Source organism: Myodes glareolus, chromosome 14 (genome assembly GCF_982192425.1).
Source record: "Myodes glareolus chromosome 14, mMyoGla1.1, whole genome shotgun sequence".
Taxonomy (NCBI): Eukaryota; Metazoa; Chordata; class Mammalia; order Rodentia; family Cricetidae; genus Myodes; species Myodes glareolus.
The window spans coordinates 47,926,915-47,954,690 of NC_142039.1; the positions used below are offsets into that span (position 1 = coordinate 47,926,915).

At 40.5% G+C, this 27,776-nt stretch overlaps 1 protein-coding gene across 1 annotated transcript in view; it reads right to left on the minus strand.

The window, feature by feature from the left end:
• Exoc2 (exocyst complex component 2) overlaps positions 1 to 27,776 on the minus strand; it is a 170,053-nt gene that overhangs the window by 67,256 nt on the left and 75,021 nt on the right. Inside the window, exons 12-13 of the mRNA XM_048428015.3 lie at positions 13,544 to 13,669; positions 10,032 to 10,156 (exon numbers count right to left, since the gene is read on the minus strand). Of these exons, the coding sequence (XP_048283972.1) occupies positions 10,032 to 10,156; positions 13,544 to 13,669 (251 nt within the window). The remainder of the gene's footprint in view (positions 1 to 10,031; positions 10,157 to 13,543; positions 13,670 to 27,776) is intronic.

A 27,776-nucleotide genomic window follows, 5' to 3' on the forward strand; every position in this document is an offset into this window, starting at 1 on the left:
ACATGTATGCACATGTGTGTGTATACATATATGTATGTGTGTATGTAGACAGACAGACAGATAGATAGAGAGCGCCTGTAAATAAAAGTGTGGCATACTGTGGTTAAGATCCTGTTCTGAGGGCTGGAGAGATGGCTCAGAGGTTAAGAGCATTGCCTGCTCTTACAAAGGTACTGAGTTCAATTCCCAGCAACCACATGGTGGCTCACAACCATCTGTAATGGGGTCTGGTGCCCTCTTCTGGCCTGCAGGCATACACACAGACAGAATATTGTATACATAATAAATAAAATAAATATTTAAAAAAAGATCCTGTTCTGAACATGCTTTCAAAAGCATTCCTACCTTTAATCTGTGCTGATCTAAATGCTTTCCAAAATCATCGAGGTATCAAGTCTCATGACAGACTAGCCAGCCACTAGAATATAGCATACTACACTTACTGTACTTACTACACCATGCTATGCTACACCACACAACACTGCACACACTACACTGCACCACACCACACTGCGCCACACTACACTACACTGCACCACACTACATTACACCACACTATATTACACTATACACACTGCACACACTATACACACTACACTGCACCACACTACATTACACTACACTATATTACACACACTACACTACATTACACCACACTATACTACACTACACTATACTGCACACACTACACCACACTGCACCACACTATGTTACACTATACTATACTACACTACACACTGCACACACTATACTACACTGCACCACACTATACTACACTATACTACACTACACACACTGCACACACTAGACTACACCGCATCACACAATATTACACTACACTATACTACACTACACACACTGCACACACCATACTACACTGCACCACACAATATTACACTACACTATACTACACACGCTGCACACACTACACCACATACTATATCACACACGCTGTACACTATACTACACTATGGCTCCTGAAAAGCCTGGTGAACTCGGGTCTTTCCCAGAGACCTAACTGTCAACAAAATGGAGAGCAAAGAGCTGGGAGTTCTGTGTGGTGGCAACTGTTTTTGACTGTTTTAATATAGAACTGAGCAATCCCGGTATAGAAGACAGGTTCATAATGTCTGCCCTTTTTTAAAGCAAATCTAACTTTTCAGATTTTAGTAAAGTTTATTTTTGCAAGGACATGAAAGATGTTAACTTCTAATGTATAGCAATTATTTGGTGCTTTAAAATAGACTACATTGAAGCACACCCACAGTGAGATAGTGTTGGTACCCATTTCGATAACTAAAGCCTCAATTCTTTCCTGCACACACAGACCAAAACCAGTTTGTGGTGAGCCCAACGGCAGATTTCACTGTTCTGATTCACATGGGCCCAAATACTTAAAGAAGTGACTATTGTTTAAACTGCTAGAAACTTCTAACGAATGGCCTCTTAATAAATCCAGTAGTTCTACAATAAGAGAAATAGGACACTGACGTGAGTGTGTTTAAAGTTCTCCGACATCAATTATCTAAAGTGCCAACCCTCCTCCCAGTGTCCACTTAACCACATTTCTGGGTTCACCTTCCAGCTCTTCTACTCCTTGCTACTTTCCTGGGGTGGCTTCCAAGCTTCTTAATAGAGAAGAAATGCTCTAAAAAGGTACTGAGTTTCTGAAGAGAATCATGCTTGCTACTGCAAATTAAAAAAAAAAAAGAGCTATGAATGTAAATAGATAGAAACATCACAAGCATTGCCAATTCAGCAGACTAATTAAAATACATTTATTTTCATTTCAACAGTATGTTGTCATAAAATCTGAAGGTCACAGGTTTCATCTACAACCAAATGCTCACATATTTACTCTAGGTAGGACCTATATGGAAGTGTGTCCTCTTTTAACCGATATAGCAAAAGATCAAAACCATTTGCCAACTTTATGACTCTTGAAAGACAGAAACCAACTACTCTGCATGTGAGATGTGCCACCTACAAGAAATGATGCAGCTGGGAGGTGGTGGTGCATGCCTTTAATTGCAGCACTCAGGAAGCAAAGGCAGGCAAATATCTTCATTCAGGGTTTGCCTGGTCTAAAGGTTAAATTCCAGGATAGCCAGGACTACAGAGAAACTCTATCTTGAAACAAAACAAAACAAAACAAAACAAAACAAAAAGAAATGATCTGAATTACTGGAATAAAACACTTGGCTGGAATAAAATCCATTTTCTAGGGGACTTGTTTTTCACATGCATTAATCTACCTTGACATTCTTTTGTGCTACTGTAGAAGTTCATCAGTCTGCTACTTCCCACCGCTACTAAATCTTGTTCACACGTATGTGCCAGGCCAATGTCATTTCAAATACTGGAATAATTTTGATGGGGGACATGACACTAGGAACCAGACTCTGGGCCTACTACCTTTTAGACAAGACTCAATCACCAGGCTGCATTCGCCAACACTTAGGAACACAGCTTTCCACAGAGTATCTATGCACTGTTTCTCCTCAAGATCTGTACTGGAAGAAATGATAATGCCATTCTTCACCAGAAATAAGCTTCACACCCTCCCAAATGGGGACAGATGCATACTGTGACTAAGATTCTCAGTAATTGTGAGAAACTGCAAGGGAAGTGCTGCTCATCACATACACAAGACCTGCAGACCAGAAGAGGCCAAGGTGGAGTACAGAGAAAAGGAATATGACCTGCCCTCCCCAACACACCAGAATAACTTCCCCTATTAACTCAGAGTGGCTGTGCCAGCAAACTATTCCATAAGTGCTGCCGTTATTGCTTACTTCCTATCACAATCTTGACTATATAACTTAGGAGGGTTTTGCTTGTATACTGCTCTGTAGGCTCTTGGGGCTGTTGCTTATCTTCTCCACCCCGTTTACGGCACTCAGCAACTCTCCAGCCACAGCTCACATATTCATTCTCAGTCTCACACCTTTTCTTCTTTCTCTCATACCTACCCCTCATCTTTTTCCTTCTTGATTGTAAGCTTCCACATATTTAATACTTTCTATGATTCATGGACCCAACAGCATCCCAACTCCCTCTCCCCTCCCCAGCTACTTTACCCACTTCAATTTTTTGAAGTTGATCTAATCCTTGACTCTTATCTTTATCAACCCTACTTTTCTCCCACTCCTAATCTTAACTAAAATCTGCATCTACTCCATACCATGCTAGGAGCTACCGAAGTCAAAGGGACCACTGTTATTAACTGGCTAATATGACTTTTGCACAGTGGTAATAGCAAGCAGATGTGGCTGTTCTCCCAGTTAATAATTTACTCAATGCATAATACAGTGTTTACAACAGATAACCATGAACTCCTAGACTGAGGAATTATTTTCTAAACTACACATTCAATTCTACCATACCCAAGTCCCACTTGAACACTGCAAATACTTCAATAATTAAGAAAAACATACAAAACAACACCAGATGTACAAATTACAATGTAGTAACAAAAGAAACTGAGTAAGACAACATAGCTCTTCCCAAAATTATTAACCCTACAGCAATGCCATCTAATGAGAGTAAGTTAAACAAAATTCTCGATCGAGAACTCAGAATAATTTCAGGTATGTTCAAAGACACAAGCAAATAGCTGAAAACTAAGGAAGGTGATACATGACATGAAGAAGGAATTCAACTAAGGGAAAACTAAGTTCATAAGTTCAAAAAAATTTTAGGGAGTCTCAGAAATAGAATGAATCAAGAAAGGAGAGGACAGACTACCTGGGGTTGAGGGCAAAGTAGAGAAGCTTTAACAATTTAACACGGACAAAGATAACTAATAAGATGGTACAGCTGAAGATACACTTAACTATCTGAAAAGCCCAAACCTAAAGACACTTGGCATAGAAGGAGAAAAAAAATCTTGTCCAAAAGGCATAGGAAGCATTTTCAAAAGAAGCAAAATGGAAAACACCCAGAGTTAGGAAAAGAGATACCACTCAGTACATAGGGGCATTTAGGTACCAGACAGACAAGACCAGAAAAGAACCTCCTTGTGTCAGATCATAATGAAAACACTAAGTATATAGACAATAAAAAAGAATATTGAGAGCAAGAGAGAACACTAAGTCAAACGAGAAAGCTGCCCATTAGAATATGCGTAGACTATTAGTCTGAAACCTTAAAAGTCACAATGACTCCAACAACAACTGTCTACACAGATTACAATATATATACAATAAAGTGACCTATCATAACTGAAGGAAAAATAAAAACTTTTCATGATAAAAACAGAACAAAGGAATTTATGACACTAAGCTCTACACAAGATACTTGGAGGGGTACTTCAGGCCAAAGAGAAAGCAGGTCCATTGACAAGTCCAGAGAAAGGATGAGTCGCACTAGAAGTACAGTTAAGAAGGGAGAAAAGGAAACTCGGAGATCAATAGGATGGTAGGAATCAGACTACTGATGGTCTCAATTCCCCATTCAAAAAGCACAAGCTAGTATACTGAACCAAAAAGTGGTGTAGGAGGTTCTGTTTGTATGTTGCTTTCATTGGTTGAATAAGGAGACTGCCATGGCCTTTTGATAGGGCAGCCGTTACGTGGGGGGAAGTAGACAGAACAGAGTGCTGGGAAGAAGGGAAGTGTGGCAGACACCATGAATCTCCAGCTTGAGATGGACGTAGGTTAGAATCTTGCAGGTAAGCCACAGTCACGTGGTGATAAACAAATTTAATAGAAAATGGGTTAATCAAGAAGTGAGAGTTAGCCAATAAGAGGCTAGAAATAACTGGCCAGGCAGTGATTTAATTAATACAACTTCCGTGTGGTTATTTTGGGGGTTAAGCTAGCTGGGCAGCGGACACGGCCTGCTTCCTACAACAGCTATTTTGGGTATAAGCTAGCAGGGCGGTGGCGGGTTGTGTCCCCTCATACAGCAAAAAAGCAAAGATTGTCTATCTGTTGCCTCCAAGGAATGTAGCTCTCCTCGAAAGACAGACAGCACCTGCAGGTAAAGGGTGGGGGCACATATTCCCAAGCAAATGAACCTAGGAAACAAGCAGGTATCATTCAGCTGATACCCCAATTTAGTATTGTTTTTAGGTAATGTTTTTCTGAATTCCAGAGCTATCTGTTGGATTACCAAACAAACAAGCAACAACAACTTGAGGCCTTGGTGGTGTCTGGGGGGTCATGCCACTCCAGAACCATCCCAGTCTGAGTGGCCAGTGCTTCCACCCAGAGCCAGGATGCCATCTGTGCCTAAGTTGCTGCTGAGGGCCATGTCTGAGTCCACTGGACAGCTGTAGCTGGGGTCTGTGCTGATGTCTGTGGCCCACGTCAACTCAGGGAGCCATAGGAATCATGTGTGATAAAATCAAGGGGGCCATCCTGAATTGGCCCCGCCCTTTGCTACCCAGGGAAAGCTAGCCCTGCCTTTCTCTAGACACTGCAGCGTGAGAGCTAGCTGGCCCTGACCCTCACGGGAGAGCTGACCCCTACACTCAGAAGAGATGGCTCCATCCCTTACCACAGGTAAGGGAGAACCAGCACTGAGAGCATAGGTGTAGGGGAGCTGACCTCACCCCCTTGCCTGGGGCAGGTGACCCCAATGGTCTGGAACAACAAGTTCTGCTAGCACCCAGGCCCACAGCCAGGCCTTGGGTTGGCCCACCCTAACATCTACCCCATCTAGAACATGCTGGAGCTCGTGAAGGGACAGGGGCTGTGGAACAGTACCCACAGGATCTCCGTGACTCAAGGAGGCCATGGGATATCCCTGAGGAGTCCAGTGAGGATCCAGTGAGATGGTGCACTAGAAACCAGAGGCCTTAAACCACACTGCAATGAACATTTGCTAATAAAGTTGATTGGACAAAATGGTATACTATGTGACACACGGAGGTCCCCAATGCCACCAAGATGAATAAAGAGGTGCTGGAGAGGTGGGGAAGCAGGAGAAATGAAGAGATTTGTTGGTTTTGTTCTTGTTTTTGTTTGTTTACTTGCTTCGCCTTGAGAATTTTTAAAATTTTCTTTTTGGAGAGCACTGCAAGGGTGAGGGGACCACATGGGGGAAACGAGGAGGAAAGTGGAATTAGGGTACATGATGTGAAACTCCCAAGAAATCAATAAAGCAATGTTAAAAGATTGTATCACCCCCAAAAGCAACAACACACGAAAACAAAACAAAACCTTCCCAACCGATTCAAGAACACATTTAATTATCATGAACAGGTTGGCTTTACTCCAAAGGTGTGGGCATCAGTAAGTATACATAAATCAACTAATGTTATAAATTGTATAATGGTTGAGATCTCAGGGACAGAAATCACATGGTCATCTTGACAGACATAGAAAAGGCTTAACAAAATCCAGCATCCTTTCCTGTTAAAAGTTGTGAAAATTCCAGTGGCATTCTTCAATAGAAAAAGAAAATCTTAAAATTCACATGAAAGTAAAAGATCCCAGAGAGCCAAAGCAATCAGAGCAATGTTAATAACTGCTGAAGGTAAAACCATACCTGATTTCAAACTATATTGTAGAGCCACAGTCATACAAACAGCATAACACTGGCATAAAAACAGACATAAAAATAACAGATGGCCCAGATATAAACCTCATACCCATAAACACTTGGTTTTTGACAAAGGTAACAAATACACACATTGGAGAAAGGATAGCATCTTAACAAACAGCACTGCAAAAATTCAATGTCTACATGCAGATTAAACCAGATCCTTGTAGCTCATCTGTACAAAACTCAACATCAAATGGTTCAAGGACCTCGACAGGAAACCTGGCACTCTGAAACTGCTGGAGGAAAAAGAGGGAGCACACTTCTAAATAAAGGCATAGGTAAAGTCTTTCTAATATGAATTCAATCGCTCAGGAAATAGGCCAGTAATTGTGCTACTTTCAACCTTGATCAGAAAAGCAGATCTTTCTCTAGTGGGCAGAGTTCATAATTGGTCAAAGAGCCAAGAACAAGAGACTAAGTTTGCTCAGTCCTGAGCGGACACCTGCAGAAGATGATGCAGAATGAATTAAGGGGCAGAAGACAGGGAGGAGTGCTGTGAGCGCGTCCTCCCGCCAGGCCACGCCTCCCGCCAGGCCACGCCTACTGACCATGAACTCCCAGCAGCTGTGGTTACTCCAAGACCGACACAAAATCAAGTCCATAAAACTCAAGCAGGGGAGGGTACAGCTCATGAGGTTCCAACCCTACCCCAGGAGCTACTGGCAGATATTGGTTGCTGAGGGAGAGACACCATTTTTCTTTGAGGATATGAACCCCCTGGAAGGTTAAAACTGACACTAGTGGATGTTTAATTCCCATGTGCACAGTGTCAGGGAGACAAAGGATCAGGGCTGCTTGATGACATTGGGAATGGGGTTGCTGTGGGCAGTTGAGGAGAGTTAGAGGGAGAACAGGTGTGGATATGGTCAAAATACATTGTATACATATGCGAAATTCTCAAAGAATAAATTGAAAACATTACGTTAAAAAAATACTCACTAAATGTTGACCTTGGAAACGCAGAAGCTTATAAAACAAACAAACCCAGCTGGGGACCAGACGACTTGTGTCACTACTAAGTTCTGTCCCCGGGAACTCAGATCTGTAGCCGAGCTCCAGGGCCCTCCTTGACTATCGTTTGGTCACACATAATACCATCCACACAGTATGGTCTGATCGACCATCCACTCGACTGCGAATCTCTAAAACAACGTCTAGTTCTCTTTCTTTCGATGCGTATCTCACTTAACCCTTAGACTCACTTGCTGAGCAGGAGAGCCTTGCTCGTCTGTTTAGTTACAGACAATCACATAAGGAGCTCAAGGTCCCAGGGAATTAAAATGCATTTAATTGATCTTAAAAATTCAGGAACCAAGAAGGTTCATGTGTGTACAGACATTTGAGAAAGAGAAGGTAAGAGACCAGCAAAAGGCAGAACTCTCATTTGGAGGAAAAACTCATCATAGTGGCATTTGTCTATTTATGAGGAAACGGTCTCCCATTATCTATTGACCTCTTAAAGGTCTTCTGTTTATTGCTGTTCTATTCACTGTAGCAAGCAGATGGAACCCACATAGCTGTCTATCAACAGATGAATGAATAGAAAAAATATGGCATGGTATGTATATAAAATGCAATATTGTTCACCTCTAAAACAATGAAATTGCAAAATTTACAGGGAACTATATTGCCTTGGTAGATATTTTATTAAGTGAGTTACTGAATTCTGGCAAGAAATTAACCACATATTTTCCCTCATATATGGATGCTAGTCTGTAATCTATACATGTATATAAATAAGCATATGTGTAGAGATATACGTATAATGCATATATATAATATTTAATGAACAAGAAGAGGTACTAAAAAAGAGAAAATACTAAAGAACTCACATGCACAATATACTTTGTGTAAGTATATTGAATGCACTACTAAGGTACCACATATTTTCAATGCAAAATGAGTCTTTATATGGGCAGTGTCCACTTGTGATTTCTCGAAGGGCTATTACTTTATGGCAAGACATGAATTGCAGATGTCTTCACTGGATATTCCTATAGAATTTAGTTCTTTGTAAGAACTACTACCTCTTCAAATTAAAGAGTGTAAGCTTACTAGGAAAAAAAAAACGAGTAGAATATCATGATTTTGAAAACCCTAAGAAGACCTATGAATACTGATCTATTGTCCCTGAATATCAATGGGTGACATGCCAGGAATTTGAAAATAAAGGAAAACTGTTTGTTTGTTTGTTCACTATATATCATAATTCTAAACTGTTCTATTATTGATGAATAAATAAAATGTTTTATTTTTTTTAAAGGTTGACTCTTACATTGTTGTGTTGAAGACTGATCTAACACACACACTTCAGAGGGCACATGTAACAAATGCCATAACACAGAACAAGAAAGGAAATATGCTTTCAAAATCTATAGGCATATGCAAATATTATGATCAAAATGACACAACCCCTATTTAGAACAATTATTCTCAACATTATTTACTATACACTGTGCAAAATACACCTTTGACAATCTTCTATTTGCCTGAGATCCATTTCTACACTTTGTCATACAATATTACCTAAAGACCCGATAGTATATCTATTCTATTCCAGTTTTAAAGATGGGGAAACCAAGTCCATCTGATCCACCAAAATCATCCTCTATCAAGACATGAGCCAACTCTGTCACCAATGAAATTCCTATGAGTCCAAGACTGTATCACTTCCCACAGCAACAAGAGCTGCTTCACTCAATCCCTAGATGGCAGTAAAATAAGTCAACTGAGTGTTAAAATATAGTATCATTAGAATTCTATTCCGAACCTTGTAGAAGCAAGCCAGCATATCATTATTTTTTATTTCACTGAGTGTTTTTAATGACAAATTTTGACTGCAAACTCTTTTCAGGGTGGAGAGTTCAAATTAAAATGTCAGTTGTGATGCAGTGACGATGCTTTCCTTTCAAAATATTTAAAGAAAATATTTTCATTAATGCAAAGATGATTACATGCTAGAGTATGTAAATGTCATGATAAGTTTGATCACTTAGTAAAAAGATGTCAGGCCCTTTTTACACTAATCCCAAAACTTGATAATGTGTGAAGACTTCATTCTCAAACATCTACATGTTCACATGCATATCTGCATAAATACTTTAAGCATAATGCTGTTTTCAAGCTGTTTGTTCTGCAATTTTTCTGATGTGTGCAATAAATAATTCAATCTGCTGATAAGCAGCCTCCAAGAACTACTGAGACCAGCATCAATTAGATGTCTGTATTTTGGCATCAACCTCACTGATAAACTGTACTGTTGGACATTTAAAAAAAAAAAAACGTGAAAATGGTTAATTTTGGTCGGTGGTGTTTTTATTTACTTGCGAGTTTCTTTTATAATAAAGTTTATAAATTTTAAAGAAAATGGATAAAGGTGTTAGACTTTCAAGTCTTGAAAAGAGAACCTCAAAACCTTAAGTTTTAAGAACAGGAATTCAGTGACCCAGTTCCACCTGCAGGCAGAAGTATATACAAACCTCACTGAAAAGACTTCCATTAACATATGAAATCCAGAGTTTCCAGAAGTTAGGCAGCTGACTTAACACAAGCTTCGTTAATTTTTCAACAAATGCCACTCTGTGGGGAGTTTTGTACCTCCATGCTAAAGGATAAAAGAATAAAACATTATGAATACATAGTTGAATCAAGAAAACCATGCTGAAGCAGTGACCCCGCCCCCTTTCCTACTTCCTTAGGCCTCCTACTGGCAGCACCAGGCAGGGGTACAGGAGGACAGCAGCTGCCTAGACTTCAGAGGACAGTGCTTCACCCTTGTCCTCAGGGTTGTTAGTTTCTCTTTAAAATGTCAAACAAGGGGGCTAGAGAGGTGGCTTAGAGGTTGAGAGCACTTGTTCTTGCAGAGGACTGAGGTTCAATTCCCAACACTCACACAGTGGTTAATAACTGTCTGTAATTCCAGTTCCTGGGGATCTGACATCCTATTCTGACCCACAGAGACAGAAGTATAAGGTGAAAAGTGTACCAAAACCTCATTTAATAGAAGAAAACAAATAGAGAAATTCATGAATACTAGCCATTTCCTGGTTGTCCTACCTTTGGCTATGAGATCACTGTGCCCTCTATAGGTTCCTCTCTGCCTCCCCACTCCCTGCTGGCTGCTCCTTACACAGTCACAGGCAGGCCAGTACACAGTAGCCACCAGGAACAGCCTGGGGTCCAGTCCTAACCCTTACTTGGCCTGAGGGTAGGGTATTCATTCACTCTATAACCAAACCCAGGCTTCTTTATAAGATATCCCTTGTGGCTCAGTATCAGAAATTTGTGCAGCATGCATAATACAGGTTATTGCATCCTAGGCAGAAAAGAGTGAAGGCAGACAGAAATAAAGAAACACCAGAATAAAAGTGTTGGTGTTTGCATTCCAATGGCGCAGGGGTTCGGCTGGTTTATTTTAAAATGCTTATTACCATCCTGACTTGATAATAGACCTCCAGAAAATAAGCTTTCAATGAAGATGTGGAAATCTCCCCTTCCTCATTTGCCTGGTGATAAAGAGCAACTATTACTGATATCATGTAACTCTTTGCCAAATGCTTTCTATATATACAAGCAAATATAAACATGTTCTCATCACTCTCAAATGTCCTGTAAATTCTCTACTTCTAAAACAACATTTGGCTCTCTCTCCTTCTCATCACTGTTCCTGTAGGTCCACATTCATACAGCAAGCACTTTCCTCTCTCTGATACAGATTGTTTCATCTAGAATTACTCAAATTAACAAGCTTCCTTCTAAGAGTGAGACTGTCTTCCATGTTTTAGTTAAAACTGATGCTTTCACTAAAAGAAATCCTCCTCATTTAGCACATGTGCAAAAAATAAACTCCACAAGAACTGCTGGGTCAAACAGTGTAGCTAACAGGGAATGTTGAGAAGGGACTGCATTGCCCGTGAAGGGTGTCTGTCCAGTTGCAGAAGGAACAGGAAGGCAGCAGCTTTGTGATATTCTCACCAGCAAACAAGCCGCCAAACCCAGGATAACAAAATCCCCAAGGGCTTTGTGAGACTCAAGTACTAACTGCCCCTTAAAACTGTTATTGTCATGAATGAAAGCAAGGACCTGTACCTGCTTAACCACCCTTGAGGCCTCCTTTGGCCAGTTTAGGGTCTGCATACTTGGGTACATCAGTATTTCCATACTGTAGGAAAAAGTTTGAAACTCATTCTCATTGGTAAAAGGTGTAGTTCTTTATATCTAAGGGTATTGTAAACTTAAGACTTGTTCCTCTGTTGAATGTTGGGGTCCACAAAAAGTCCCCAAAAGACCACCAGTCACGATGTAATCAGCAAGAGCATTTTTATTATACCACAGGCATGTGGGGTCCTACACACCTGTATAAAATGGAGACAACACCTTGAGACAGACGCATAAGTTCCTTTTAAGCAGAGCTACAGGAATTTTAAAAGTAGTGTGACATTCTATTTAGAATTGACTTACGCAAGTGGTAATCATATTAGTATATTTCTAATTGGTTAGAGCTAGGAGGAGTGGGCCAAGGCCATATAGCTTTTTCATTCTTGGGCATGTCTGGACCTGTGCGTGGGTGGGTGTGGGGGTGTGAAAACCTAAAGATTATCTGTGAATTTATCATACAGCTGTAAACTGTTGTATTCAACAGTTTTCTAAACTGAACAAACTTTGTTTTCAAAGTTTCTAGAACAGGCAAGTATACCAAGAAATTTCATCTGACAACATGGCTTTTTTTCCCTAAAAGTATATGATTAACACCATACTATTTTAGAAATGGCAGACAGCATGTTGCCTGGAATGCACAGGCCATAGCCAGAAGTATCATAGGTTCAAAATAAGAAAATCTTTGAAAAAATTAATTTAAATACATTTTTTTATAAGATTCATGTGAGTGTGTATTAGTTGCATGTATGTATGTGCACTGTGGTGTCTGATGCCCATGGGTGAAACAAGAGCATTGGAGCCCCTGGAACTGGTGGTACAGATGGTTGTGAGCCACCATGTGGGTGCTAGGAACCACACCTACGCCATCTGCAAAGAGCAACAAGGGCTCTTAACTACTGAGCAATCTCTGCAGCTCCCAAATTAAATTCTATAAACTGAAGCACTGAAAGATTTGCCTGACCACAGCAGCTGCATGGCATTTCCTCAAAGAACTGTGACTCCACCAGGTAGCTCTCTGACCTCGGTTCTGCATTCCCGCGAGTGGGACACTCACCTGTATCCTGATCTCATGGAGTCTTTGCCGGGAAGTAAGTGAAAGCAACATGGACAGAACCCACGACCCTGTGGTCACTGAAACTGGCAGAGAGCTCGGAATGGTCCACATGTCCCTGTGTACCCTACCCATGCATGTATACAGCAAGCAGTGCAGACATGCAATCACCCAGATTCATACACACTGCACACACAAGTCTCAAGGCAGCTGATCACGAGAATCGTTTTGTAGCACCAAAGAAAAAGAGAGAATTCTGATTTCCCACTGACTTAAAACAAACAAAATTTTATTTGAGAAACCACAAGAGCAAAATGAGAGTAAATTCAGCTCCTTTCTTAAATCCAATAATAAGTATTGTAATGGAAACCATTTTATGATGGGAAAATGACTTAACAATTATTATTTAAAAACGGCAAATTGATTCCGAAAGCTTAACTGACCAAATCTTTTACAGCAGATTTCTAGGTGAATTATGTTGTCGCAGTTCCCAGCAGCGGCAAAGGCTGGCACAGCTGCTAGACAGTGATGTCAGACAGGCTCTGGAGTACTACAAGTACTGCAAGAACATAGCATACTGTCGCTCAGTCATCCAGGCCTGCGCAAAGTAGTGTGGTTCCAGGGCCCGCCCTGTGTAGCATGGGGGAACTCAAGAGTATTATATTCTCTTGCATCTTTTTTACTACCTGCCAATTTTCTGAGGTATTAAATGGAGCCTTTCCTACCACATCCTTTCGGAAGTGTACACACCAGAGAGATCATGCAGAAGGGGTGATAACTTACTGTCATCGCGACCAGACTGAAAGCTGCTACCCCTCTTCAGTGACGCAGTCTGGCTGAGATGTCCCAACACCGAGGGGCGCACATCATTATCAAGGTCCAGCATGGGGCTGTGCGGGCCAGGGTTACCTGGAAGAGAGATGACATCAGCGATTACCATGGGCTTATTTCCTGCTCAGTCGTTCCATTCTTCTACACACAGAATTTAAAGAAAGTTTTCTCCAAATAGCTTTCACTTTTTAAAAAATTTCTTATAGTCCTAGGATTGCGTGCAGAGCCTCATTTAAGAGTTGTGCCACCAAGTTATGTACAGCCCTAAACAGATTCACAACATTATGTCTGTTATGACACATGCAGAGAACCTGATCCACCATTTTAGCTTAATACAAAGTTCTAAGAGTCAATGTGGTGGGGTCAGTGCACGATCTCAGAGTGAATACAGCAACCTAATACACATGCTTTGTTGATGCTCATGGGAGACCTGTCCTTTACTAAACAAAAATAGAGGAGCGGACCGAGGTGGGGGTGGGGTGGGAGGGGTGTTGACAAGCTGCAAAATAAATAAATAGATAGATAGATAGATAGATAGATAGATAGATAGATGAATAAATGAATGAATAAATAAATAAATAAAATGGTTTTATGAAAGAATGAATGCAGCAAAATTAGGTGTGGCCATGGAACAAATGCTGACATTAAGAAGTCAACTTTTGCAAAACAAGATCCAGGGTTAGAAAGGATCTTCCTTGGCTTCCGACTCTTGTTTCTCTTACGGCTCCACACACACATATTTACCACACAAATGCCACAACTCATACTGGCTTTCGCTGTCGATCTCTTTGGAATATAGGATTTGATTCTCCATTTTCACCCCTGGTGCCTACCACCAAGTTAACCTTCTAACCTCACGTTGTTACTATTCTAGCAGCTAATGTCTGCTTCCATGGAGCACCCCACACCAGTCATGAAGTCCTTAGGAGGCAGTGGCAGGAGGATCGGCAGTTTAGTGACAGTCTCAGCAACACAGCCTCAGGAGTAAGAACTGAGTATTTTATCTCTCCAACCCCCTCGGCACTGGACCTTGACGACTCCCTCAAGGTAAGAGGGACTGACGTCATCACTCACTAAGAACTATATTCCTTATAGTTTATGATTTAAAGACATGATATTTTCATGTTCTAAAGAAAAAATTTTAGAAATTAAAATAATATTTTAACGAGAATAAGATGATAGCTACTCAGTAACATCTAGTAAGTATTTACTGGGCAATCCTATGTGTATTGTTCTGGAGGATTTTAGATTTTGGCTGACTGGGGGCTGAAAAGAAATCAGTAACAACTAAATATAGCTCCACTTGCTATTCAGAGAGTACAGTGAGAAGAACAGGACCCTTTTTCACAGGTCCTCGCTACTGTGCATCACTAAACTACTACTACCAGTGGGTTTTATAGAAAGGAAATTATGCCACGTAGACAATTTTTTGTGGGATACAATATTTGAGGACTATGTTCTGATGACTCTGCCAACTGCTGTTCCTTTACTCCTACTTTGAAATATATTATATATAAAACAAGATATCTAAAAATCCAGAAGGTTAAAAAAAATGAAAGGGCATATGATGTAGAGTTTAAAGGTGGTGTCACTAGTAGCTGTCTGCAATGATCTGGAATGACCCTGTAGGTGAGTCTCCACCACGCCTGTGAGGGAAATGCTGGCGGGATTAGCAGAGGTGGGAAGACCCGTTCTGACAGGGCCAGCACCACGCTCTAAGTTGGGTCCTAGACTGTGCAGGATGTTTCTTGACTGTGGCCAGACTTTGCTGCCTAGACTTGGCTACCACGGACTGGAAGTCCAGCTGAGCAGGAGGGAACCTTTGTCTCCCACAGCTGCCTATACACAGCATGTTGTAATGGCAACAGGAAAAGAATCAAGACAGGCAGGATATGTTTGATTTTTTTTCCACATTAAACAGAAAAATCTGTATCGAACTTTTCACGAATTATGACATTTTACATTGTAGTTTACAGTCTTCACTGTTATTAATCATAGAATTCAAGAAATATCAAAACACAAATTCTCTGATGTACCAAACACAGATATTAAGAACTTCACAAAATGCTTTTACTTTATAAACATATGTTGCATTTTACTTTTATAGGCTATGGGGTCATATGTTTATAATTAAGAAGGAAACATTTCCAGGTCTTATGTAAATGAACTATCTATATTCCTAAATTATTACAATTACCATTGACTAAGTGGATCCTCAGAAAATGTCTTTCTCTATAAGTGGTATTTTAACAACTTTAACTCAAATGGTTTGATATTATATTATTTAGTGTTTAAGCAAGGCTTGAATTTTGATTTAAAGACTGCTTTATCATTTTCTTTAATAATAATCTTTATTAGGTATATTTTGTTGCACCAAAAAGCACTCCTCAGAGCTCTGTTAGCTACACAGGAAAGACTTTCTGAACTGACAGCATTAGCAGCAAGGATAACTCAGAGCAGGTAGCTGAAATGGCATGTGCCCAGTGAGTCCAACACCTGAAACATCTTTGTAAGCGCTATGTGAGTTCAATGACCAGAAGGTGGCGCTGCGGGGCTGCATGTAAGCTTTTAAACCTCTGAGTGGTGGACACTGGGAATGAGTTTCTCTCCCCTGACAAAAGGTCCCACAGTGTGTTACAGAAAACTAGAAGAGTTATGCTTTCGGGAGAAAATTTATTCAAACATTTATTTAAAGCAAACCATTTATTACAAATCATGTTAAAAATCAAAAAGCCTGGAAGATTCTGACATTCCTTTGAAGCTTCAATTATAGGATTCGATACTTTTATTTCTCAATGATTACAGATATGGAGTTGCTTTGACAGTGAGTATTCCTATAAGACAACGAAGAACAAAAGAAACACATTTTTAAACTATAAAATCAGCAAAAAACTTTAAAATACTTCACAAAAGGTTAACCTTTTTTTCCTTGATTGTTTTCACCTTATAATACAAGACTCTCATGATGGACTGGAAAGAGCGTGTTCAGTACACAAAGTACATACAACAGGACTGGAGAGGACTCAGTGGCTAAGTGCACTTGCTACTCCTGCAGACAACCTCAGTTCAGTTCCCAGCAGCCACATGGGACCGGCTCCAGGGAATTCTTTTGGCCTCCCGGACATTGGCGTTTGTGTGCACAAACCCAAACAGACCACAAACAGATACATAATTTAAAATGAAGTAATCTTTTTAAAGCACACACAGTTGAAGGTGATGTCACTTTGCAGATTTTCTTTGAAAGCTCATAGACCTGGCCACTGGGAATCAGCTGAGGAGAACAGTCACCACTGCCACAAAATTTCTGGCTTTCACTACAGTGTTTGCACTGCGCCCTTTTGTAGGTGACAGGGAACAAAGATCTGTGATGCCATGTTTGGCCCTGTTCTTTTCAAAATAGTATTAAGTTTGCATAAATTTTGACCAAGTGTTTTCTTGGACATAAATTTTCTCAAAAAACACTCTTATGATTTTTGCTGAATAGAACTGGGTCATGGGTCAGGGGTTACCAGCAGTTCTGGGGATCAGGACTGGCTCCACTTAACCTCTGAGCTACATCTCCAGCACTGGAAAACTTTAAAAACCTTGCAGTCAAATACAAGGCTACTACATTTATTACTAACTGTCCCCATCAGGAAGAAGGGCAGGGATTTATCTGAAGAGGAAGCTGCATGGCTGTCAGTAGCAGATCATTGCGTCAAAAAATGGCGCTACAAAGACTAATGCTTTAAATAATGCAACCATGCAACTGCTGTACCGCTAAAATTTTATTTTAATGATTCAGAGTTTCAATCTAAAGCTGTGCATCATCTGTATGGACAAAATGGAAAGCATCCTTTTTTCCTACCAGCTCTACAATTAGGGCTTGATCGGCAGAGTTATTTGAATGAAGGTATAAATAAAGTGCCACTTCACACTGAGCACAGATGCAAACCACTCCTTGAATGTATGAATGAATGAATGAATGAATGAATGAATGAATGCGATCTTCCCCTCTCCCTGGCACCAGGATCTGTGGAAGCATCTGCTGAAGAACTACCCAATAGAGATTACTCTGGAGATAGCATTTCAAGCAGGGACACAGCTCTGCAGCATAAGCCATGAACACTAACTATCCCTGTGTACAGGTAACACTACCAACACAATTCAAGAAGGAAACCTTAGCATCTAGTTGCATCCCCAGCTTCCACAAACTCGTGTATAATTTATAACTTTACCAAACGCCTGAAAGAAAGCGGCCTTTAAAGACACTTAACATTAAACACATACACATGACATTTCTTCATTGCTGACAATCAAAAGTTGGTCTTATTTTCCCAATGTAATTTTCTATAACCTGTGGAAGCAACACTCTTAAAATGCTTTTTTTGGTATGTTTCTTTCTTCTAATTTGACGTATGCAGAGATAAAGAAATTGGAACAAACATTAAATCTAGGAATTATTTTTAAAATAATATAAACACAGAACAGGAATCTTGTTTTACTAAGAGAAAACCAGTTGGAAACCTGTATATAAGTCTAGCAGCTGGGCATGGTGGCACATGCCATTAATCCCAGCACTAGGGAGACAGAGGCAAGAGTAGTTCTGTGAGTTTGAGGCCAGCCTGGTCTACAAAGCAAGTTCTAGGATAGCCAGGACTGCCACACAGAGAAATCCTGTCTTGTAAAAAAAGAAAAAAAAAAAAAAAGGAGCAGCACACTCTATTTTTCTAGGGTCACTAAAGGTGCTCAATCCCAGTCACATCACCATTTTTCAATTTGCTACGAATCTGAAACATTTCTGATTATATTTCCGCAAATTAGAGTTTCTACTAGATAAAAGCTCTTCAGCTTTTAACTGTCTCAGAAAGAGCTTCAGTGAGACTCTTCATCAATTTTAAAGAGTGACAAGGACTTATAGAAGACTCTGGAAAAAAGAAATCTTCCGGAGGCTTCCAGGAAGCCTTATCATGTGTCATATATCCTGATTATCATATATCAAATTTTAAAAAGCAAGGATTTTCCTATTTCAAATGCAAATATTGGTTAAAATTTGTTTAACAGGCTCTATACATAAACAGCGTGAAGGGCAAAGAGTACGCAGTGTAAGCACGCAGATGTGGAGCCAGGTGAATACTTTCACTGTATTTTCAGGCCTCGAGCCTCTTGTGGCAAATTTCTCACAGTCCACAATAGTGGGGGAGCAGTGATCCACGGCCCCAGACTCAGGAGGGCAGCCTACTTCCTCACCACCCTTAAACACCTTTGAACACATTTTCCTGTGCACAGCGGGCCCTTGTCCTGTGCAGAGGCCCGACCACCCACTGTTGCTTGTTGACCAAACACGCAGGGCCAGGAGCCTAAGGCAGAGGCCGGATAGAATCCTTTCAAGCACCACCAGAGGAATTTCAATGCCAAGGCTGGGTGGGGGTGGGTGTATCAAGGCAGAATTACAAATTCCTCACGAATTAGACCTGTGTCAACAGATAAAAATGCTCTTTGATCTTCTGACTCTATATATTTGAAGCACCAACAGAGAGATTTCCTCAATTTAAAGGGAATAATTTAATCCAATTAACCCACGGGAGTCACGGTCACCAGTTTCCCTCGCTCACAGTGGAGCTTCCCGGCCCAGTTCTAGGCCCTGTTCCTGGGTGTTTCACCAGATTCAAAACAACAGTTTAGAAAAGGAAATGAATTTTGAAAACAAAATTAAAGATATAAACATTCAAGGCACTAGAACATCTAATTGGTCAGTTAGGTAGTTTGTAATAAGGCGGGTATAACCAATAGGGTTATTTGTGCTTTTATTAAGGTCTTAACACTTTACAGTAGTTATAAATAGATTATATAGAGAAAATATGCCTATATTATGCAAGCCAAAGAATTTAAAAAATGACAGAATACAGAATAAAAACACTTGCAATAGTCACCATTTTAAAATTACCAAGAAATATGCACACATTTTGAACTGACGTGCACTTGGTGTTTAGAGTTAAACTTACAATAAAGCACAAAGGGCCCGCTGCTGGGCACCCATGGCGAAGGTGCTCTTGCAAGGAGAGAACACCTGCAGCTGTCCCTATGGCACGCAGCAGCCCTCCTTTCACTATGAGACCCAGAATGCCACTCCACAGGCAAACCAAACTCCTAGTCTTTATCTCTTTTTTAAAAATGTGTCTAAATTACTGGTATTAATTATGTGTCTCAATTTTTCTTTAAAAGGTAAAATTGTCATTGTGCTTATTAGTTTTTTTTGTCAACTTGACACAAGCTAGAGTTATCGGGGAAGAGGAGTCTCAGCTGAGAAAATACTTCCATCACAATGGCCTGTAGACAAGTCTGTGCAGAATTCCTTGATCAATGATTGACGTGGGAAAACCCAGGCTACTGTGGGGGATGTCGACCCTGGGCAGGTGGTCTTAGGTGGTATTAGAGAGCAAGCTGAGCAGCCAGTAAACAACATTCCTCTGCTTTAGCTCCTGCTCCATGGCTCCTGCCTCAATCCCTGCTGAGATCCTGCCTAACTTCTCAATGATGGACTATAGTCCAGAAACTGCATCAAACCCTTCCCTCTACCACATGTGCTTTTGGTCAGTGTTGTATCTATCACAGCAACAAAAAAGAGAACTAAGACAGTCATCAAATTACACATATTTCTCATATGTGTGTGTGTGTGTGTGTGTGTGTGTGTGAAATCTACAATCAATTGTGTTAAAAAGTGCCAATCTATGTTCTAGCAAATACGACTGCTTATATATACCTATGCCACTTTCAAACGAAAGTGACAATTTCTAAGTTGTGCACTCTAACTCTAATTCATGATGCTCTTCCGCCTTCTGAAAAAAAAAAAAAGACAGATGAAAATAGAAATGTTTGCCCTCGCCTGGCTGGAAGAAGATGGCTTTGGGCTTAGCACTTCTCCCATGCTTCCCTCTCCTGCACTCACTTTATCCTATCCTGTGTGTCCCTATAGAGCTTCCAGACTTAAAGCAGGTAACCAAATCCTGCCAAACATTCTCTCTTCTAAAGCCAATGTAAACAAACACACTGTTATCACATTATAACTTTAAATAAAAAGTATATTTCTATTAAAGTACTTAATATATGTACAACATATACCTTAAGGAACTATTTTTATAGTTCTAAGAAAATTCAATGAAGCTAACAGTTTCTGCAACTTAAACAAATACAAGAAAACCACCCTACTCTTCCATTAGAACAATATCAGAATTGTATCACTAGCCCCATTATTTAAAATGTTTATGAATAAAGTGTGTACATAAAGATAACTTCAATATTTTAGACGAATATCAATAAAAACATAGTTGAATTATACTGTATAAAGATGATCAAATTTCAGATACTATTATTCAATGAGCCTCAGCTGAAACGGACCCTTTATATCTTAAGGCTCTTGGAGAAACAAGTATTTTAGTTTTCTCAGTATTTAACAAACTGCTACCTGTCTGAAATCACTCAAATCTTAGGTGTTAGCTGTTGGATTTAGTGTTGGGCATCAAACTCAGGACCTTGAGCACTCGGATGCTGAGCCACTTCCACTGGGTGCAAAGCCCACAGCCCACACGCCACTGTGAAATGAGTAAAGACTGCTAAGGGGCAACATGCTCCCTGCAAGTCTTCAAAGACAACCTGAGCCGAGTATGAACGCTCCCTCCTTCTGCTGTGTATCTATTTTTAAGGACTCGCTGCTTACATAAGTTCTGGCTCCTCTTCTAAGTGTCTCCCATTGAGCCCTAATTCTAGGAAGTCCTTCTGGAAGTCCTAATTAGAGCAGAGCTCCCAAGATGCCAGAGCAGCTGATGGCCTTTCCCCCAGTTTACCAGACAACCAGCTGCTCTCAAGAGTTACAATCAAGCCATTTCAGGAACAAAAGAAAAGACACCTTTGAAGACCACCTTTCAAAGTCCGTAGGAGAGTTCCAGCAGGGGGCTAACCAAAGCCTTTTCCTGCCAGGAAACCCTAAGGCGTACTCTAATTTTGGACCTATTTCATAGGAATTCCTAGAGACCAGTCCTGATGCACTGGAAAAAGTTTAACATGGGCAGTGGTTCAGAGCACTGGGTGCTTTGCACTCGGGGCCCCAGAAGCAGGACGGTCACTCCAGCTCAGGCTGGAAAAACACCACACTCAAATCCTCTATCTGTATTCAAACTTTCAAGATAGGGTTTTATAATGTGCATAAATCATCAAACTTTGAAAAAACTAAAAATACTTACATTTCTCCAACATAAAACATTGGTTTTATCCCAATACTTTTCAATGGAGAAATGTCCACAGATCACACTTGGGTTTCAGGGCCAGGACCCAGGGAACTGGGCAAGGAGAGGATATCTGGGGTGCCAGCTCTGTGAGCAAGCCCTCCCACTGACTGCCCTTCATTTGATAAGCAGCATCTGCCAGGGCAACTGTAACAACTGATGTCCCCAGGAGAGCCCATCCCAGTCCTCAGTACAGGTCAAAAAGACACCAAGAATTCCTTCCCTGCTTTTACAGTCTCTCCATTTAAAACGGGGTTTTATTTCACAAACTCAGTTCTTAGCCACTGCTTGGTTTGGGTTTAAAACACTGCATCCACTTCTCTTCTCCAGAGTTAGCAGTCTAACAGCTGTAATAGAAAGCCGTAGACCAGCTGTTTCTAGATGGGAAAGATTGCGAGCTTTCATTGTGGAAACCACAGCACTCTGACAATGGGGTTCTAGATGAAATACAGAGCACGCCTCTTCTAAACAGTACCTGACAGGTGGAATATTAATTACCCTCTCACATGCAGGAGCCTTCAACCGACAGCTACAATCAATGCCGCCAGGATTGGGTCTGGCAGGCAATCAGGTACTCTGTTAAACCAAGCCACAGGTAACATCGTGTAAGCTTTTCCACCCCTGCCACCCTCGAGTCCTATAGCACTAGAGGAAAAGGAAGAGACGCCCTGCTCAGATCCAACTATAACATCTGGGCCCTTCTAGCAGTCACCTTCATCTTCTCAAGCATGCCAACATAGAACACTTACTATCCTAAGCATATCACTTCAGAGATTCCTGGTTAGCATTATACCGCCTTTCCTTAATAAAATGCACCTGTGACAGAAACAAGCACCAACAATCACAGCAAGTCAGAGGTTTATGCAGCTTGGGAAGTTCCAGCACAGGTCTTCCTAAGCAGCCCGCGGTCAGCTTGCCTTCCCACCAAAGAAATCCCGGCTGATGGAATACTTGCTGCAACCATGCAGCGAGCACAGGGAGATGGGGAGACATGTGAAGGCGTAAGTCACAGACAATCCCACACCAGTTTGGAATTATGATTAATAGAATGGTTATTTATTCAAAGGGGAAAAAACTTACAGATTACCGTCCCAGACAACAGCCCCTCCACGTGAACAGGAAAGGAGTCCAGGGGCCGGAAACGGAGCCGGAAGACAAAGACAGAGTGGAGGACAGCCGCTGCTTTTTTTAAAGGGAGAGAGACCACGCCCCAATGGGCTGGTAACTCAGCAGCGATTGGCTGAAGGAGCTGAAGGAACTCCCACAGCATCTCCCCCTTTTGTTTAAGTAAGAGAGTTCTAAGCCTATTACGCAATTATATACAATAAGTACAAACCTACGAAATTATATACAATAAATACAAATATCCTATTCTAACTAGCTTAAGTCTTGTATAACAAATAACTTGGCCAAGTCATGAAAGGAAAGTAACTACATTTATATAATCTTCAATCCCATCGAAGATCTGAGAAGGGAAATAATGTTATCTGAGTAATTAGGAAGTGCAATCAAACAACTTCCAGAACATATAACAAATCGCAGAGACAACTGGCTACCTGGACAAACATCCAAAGTCATATTTGCAGCGTTGAAGCAACCAACTTTGGCTAAGGCCTGATGTAACTGACATACCATTTTCAAAGGCAAGAAACTTTAAAACTATCTTACCCTGTCTTGGCAGGATATGACAGTCTTGTTTTATCCATTTACGGATATTCTGTAACTCTGTCAGTAGTTGAGGTATGAGCATTTTTTTTACCCAAAGGCCAGTTCTGCCAAGAAGAAAGGCTCCAGGTGGAGTGTCTTTGGTGCTCAACATTCTCTCGGGCATAGATCAGTGTTGTCAGGAGTGATTGTGTCTCCCTACCATAGAACTCTGAATTAGATTAAAGGCCATTTTTTACAGCTCTTTGAAGAGGTTGAAGATTATCTATCTATACTGAATATAATCTCTATATATCTAAAGAACCTGATTAGTCTAATTATAAATGACAAACTTAGATGACTGTTGATCTATATAATTCTCAATATCTATCTAACTTAAAGACTGAGATAATAAACAATTGTGCAATAAATGAGGACAATGTGACCTCCAAATATAAACAATGTGCAAGTATACATTACAATATGGTAAATATATATATCAATACATAAACAATATATAAGTATCTTAATCAGAGGTAGAAGTGTACAATGCAATATGGTAAATATACATATATCAATACAATATATATATACAAATACATAAAAATGTTTTAAACAGAGGTAGAAGCATGAAGCATGCATGCATAAAATAGTCAACATAATTTAACTTTGTATCAATATATAAGAATCGATACCAATATGTTTGTCTAAAAGCAATAACTCACAAGTACAAATCTATTTATCCCATAATCCAATTATCCCTCTTTTTTTTTTTTTTTTAAGATTCCTGTGCTTATAAAATTCCTCCCCCAACCCTCAACCGTATAACTCAGCGGCGATTGGCTGAAGGAGCTGAAGGAACTCCCACAGCAGACATGTGATTCACAGACCTAGCAAGAGCAGCACGGTGGGACACCTATCTGGACACACGCTCCTCCTTCCCATCTTCAGTGCATGGAGGACTCCTGTGACACCTCCTCGCAGAGGAGACGGACCTGAGGCCAGCCGCTGCTACAGATCCCTCTAGCTCCCTCCCCTCCATCGCATCACCGTGTAGGACGGATGAAGGACCTTCTTCCACGCTGCCTTACATTACTGCATGCTTAACTAAGAAAATTCTAAGTATCTGATAGGAGTTCATCGGCAACTATTGATCACAAGACAGAACATCTGTTTATTTCCTGTAAACTTACACTTAAGGCATGTGTTTTAGATAAAGACTCGCACACACAGAAACATGTCACCATCACTACACTGCCTGTCAAACTGGAAGCAGGTGTTAAAGGGGTAACATAGGCAATGGCATATACACACAAAATGCTGACATGAAAACATCCACGTGCAAAGGATCAAAATCGATGTATTTTCCCATTGGCTCCTCTATGCTAGAAAACAAACTCAACTTGTGCACAGGGCACAATTGCCAATATGCCTACAGAAGTATCAGTTAAGAAGTAATGGGATCATTGCTTCTTGGCTTTTGGCTAAGATCAAGTGTAAAAAGGGATGGCATAAATACACAGAAAGGATACTGGAGAAAATTAAACTGAACTTGAAAACTGACAGATACTTGTTATTAGTAAGTCATTAATACCAAGAATAGTGGCATACACCTGCAATTCCAGGATTCAGAAGCGGGAGACCAGAGGATCACTGCAAGTTCTAGGCCAGCCTGGGCTACAAAAAAAGATCCTGTCTCAAAAACAAACAAATAAACAAAGAAACAGAAACACTCAAATAGAAATAAATCACTGATAATATTTCAAGAACCAATACTGATATTTTAATTTAAAAATTTTAAATATCCCTTACTTCTGAAAAATTTATAGATAATTATGTGACCTACTTCAAATAGTAAAGAATGAAGAAGAGGAGAGTAGCGGGTGAGGGAACAGCTATAAGATAATAACTAATTAAACTAAGGTAGGTATATGCGAAATTGTGTGTGTGTGTGTGTGTGCGTGTGTGTATCTTGCTGTCAAATAAGCTTAGCGGCTGGCAGTATACATAAGGTCCTGAATTTAGTCCCCAGCACTGTGTGTGTACATGCACACGCATGTAGTTTTCTAAAATGAAATAATATGAACTGCTTCTTCAAGAGATCACATCAGTCTTTTAATTAAATGTTATATATATAAATTATTTACATCCAGCACTATTTGGACTTGGGGATATTAACAACAAAAGGAAAAAATAAAAAGAAGTCATAAAGTTGAGAGGGAGATGGGTTGGGGCACGAGGGGAAACTGGAAGAAGGTAACATTGGACGGATATGGTCAATATACACTGTATAAATATTAGAAACTTTCAAGGAATAAAAACTATAGTTTAAAAATTATTTGAATAGGGGCTGGAGAGGTGATTCAGAGGTTAAGAGCACTGACTGCTCTTCCAGAGGTCCTGAGTTCAATTCCCAGCAACCACATGGTGGTTCACAGTCATCTGTAATGAAATCTGGTGCCCTCTTCTGGCCTACAGGATATATGTATACATAATAAATAAATAAATCTTAAAAAACTTTACTTTAAAAAAATAACATAAAAATTACTCAAATAATTCATACTAGTATTTATTAGCAAAAAGGTACATTTAAGCATATTCAGAAGGCTAAATGAAAAATTAAATTCAATAATTGCCCATTTAAATTTGCCTAATGAGTTTAGGAAATTAAATGGTATTATCATGAAGTCTGCAGAGTTGGTTCAAGGAGCTGTAAGGTGCCATAGTTTACTTTCAATTGAGAAAAAGCTATGAAATGAACTAGGTAAAGCTTATAACTAATATTCTCTCTACTGAGGAAGTTCTACACACACTCTCAAGAAAAAAAAACTAGAGGGATCTGATTACATGTGAGCTTTTCACCTTTTCTTTTGAAATGCTGATTTTAAGCGCAGAAATACAAATATACATAGCAATGCAGAACATGAAGACAGCAGGAAAGAGCACTTGTCTAATTCACACAGTGTCATGCATGGAGGAAAGCAAGATTCAGATCTTTGGGTGGTAGAATACTGGAGATCAGCTCTCTCAGGTAGAAGTGGCATCAGACTTTCAAGGATGTTGTTTTCAAACAAGCAAGCAGAAATACCCCAGAAATTTGTATACTTTCATACTAAATTATCTCTTCAGACTGTTTCTCACAAGGGCAGGTAAGACAGTCCACTGTCAGAGGCATTCTGTGTGCAGCCAGTGAGCGACGGCGGTGTTGAGCACCATTATCACGGCTCCAGAAACCTTTTTTGTCCTCCTGCCGCCAGGCTAGGTACCCTGGTACCCCGCAATATGATTTCATAGTCTCTCTGCACTTCCCAACCTTTGCACAATTATAATCAAACCTACTTACAGCATCTGAAAATATTTTTTATGTGTTCATAAACCCAAAGCTGCAGCAGGTCTGCTTCCCACTGTCCTGGGCTCTGGCAGGACACTGACGATGCAGCCTGTCTACATGTGACCTGTACTCCGTCTTCTGCCGGCAGAGAACTGGGCAGGCATATCCAGTCCTTAACCTGTGGGCTGCTTGAGCCACATGACAGCCATGAATGTAGCTATCACATAGCCATAAATTTACATAAAACTGGATTTGTTTTGTTTGTCTGTCTATTGGGTGGATTTGTTTGTTTTGCTTTTTTGACTCTCAAGATTGAGAACTTGAACTTTGTAGAGCACAATTTTCTGTCATAATGTCAAAATGCTGGGTATGCCTGAGTAGAAACTAGTAGATGACAGATGTTAAAAATTTTCTGAGGTTCTGATGGTCAGTCTATGGAACTGAGTGGACTGAAAAATGACTGCCTGGCACTCTGAAGATTTCCAAAGACTGTCCATATCATATGCTGTCAAAACCAACTGTCTGAAATACTCTTCTCAGTTACCTTCCTTCAGAAGCTTTGTCGTTTTCCTTTTACTCACTTGTTCTGGCACTGTTGCTGTAACTGCCTAGTTGCATGTCAGCACATTGCCCTTCCTCTTCCAGGGACCCCAGGAGGCAAGGCCTGCTTCTCTTATACCCAGCACTGTCTGTCTAGCACTTGGTACCCACCTGGTCCACAAGTGACCCGACAGGCCTGAAGAAGAGGGGATCTTACCAAGGACTAGTGCAGCTTCTACCGCACCATGCACTGTGCCATCCCCTTGTAAAATTTAACTCTCCCAGCAAAGAAAAAAGTTTTGCCAATACTGCTGGACAACCCAAACCACAGATTTATTAAGAGTGCTCTCCCTTATTTTTGGCACCCACTGGTAGGTAGAGTGCTAAACAGTGGGGCACGGGGCCAACA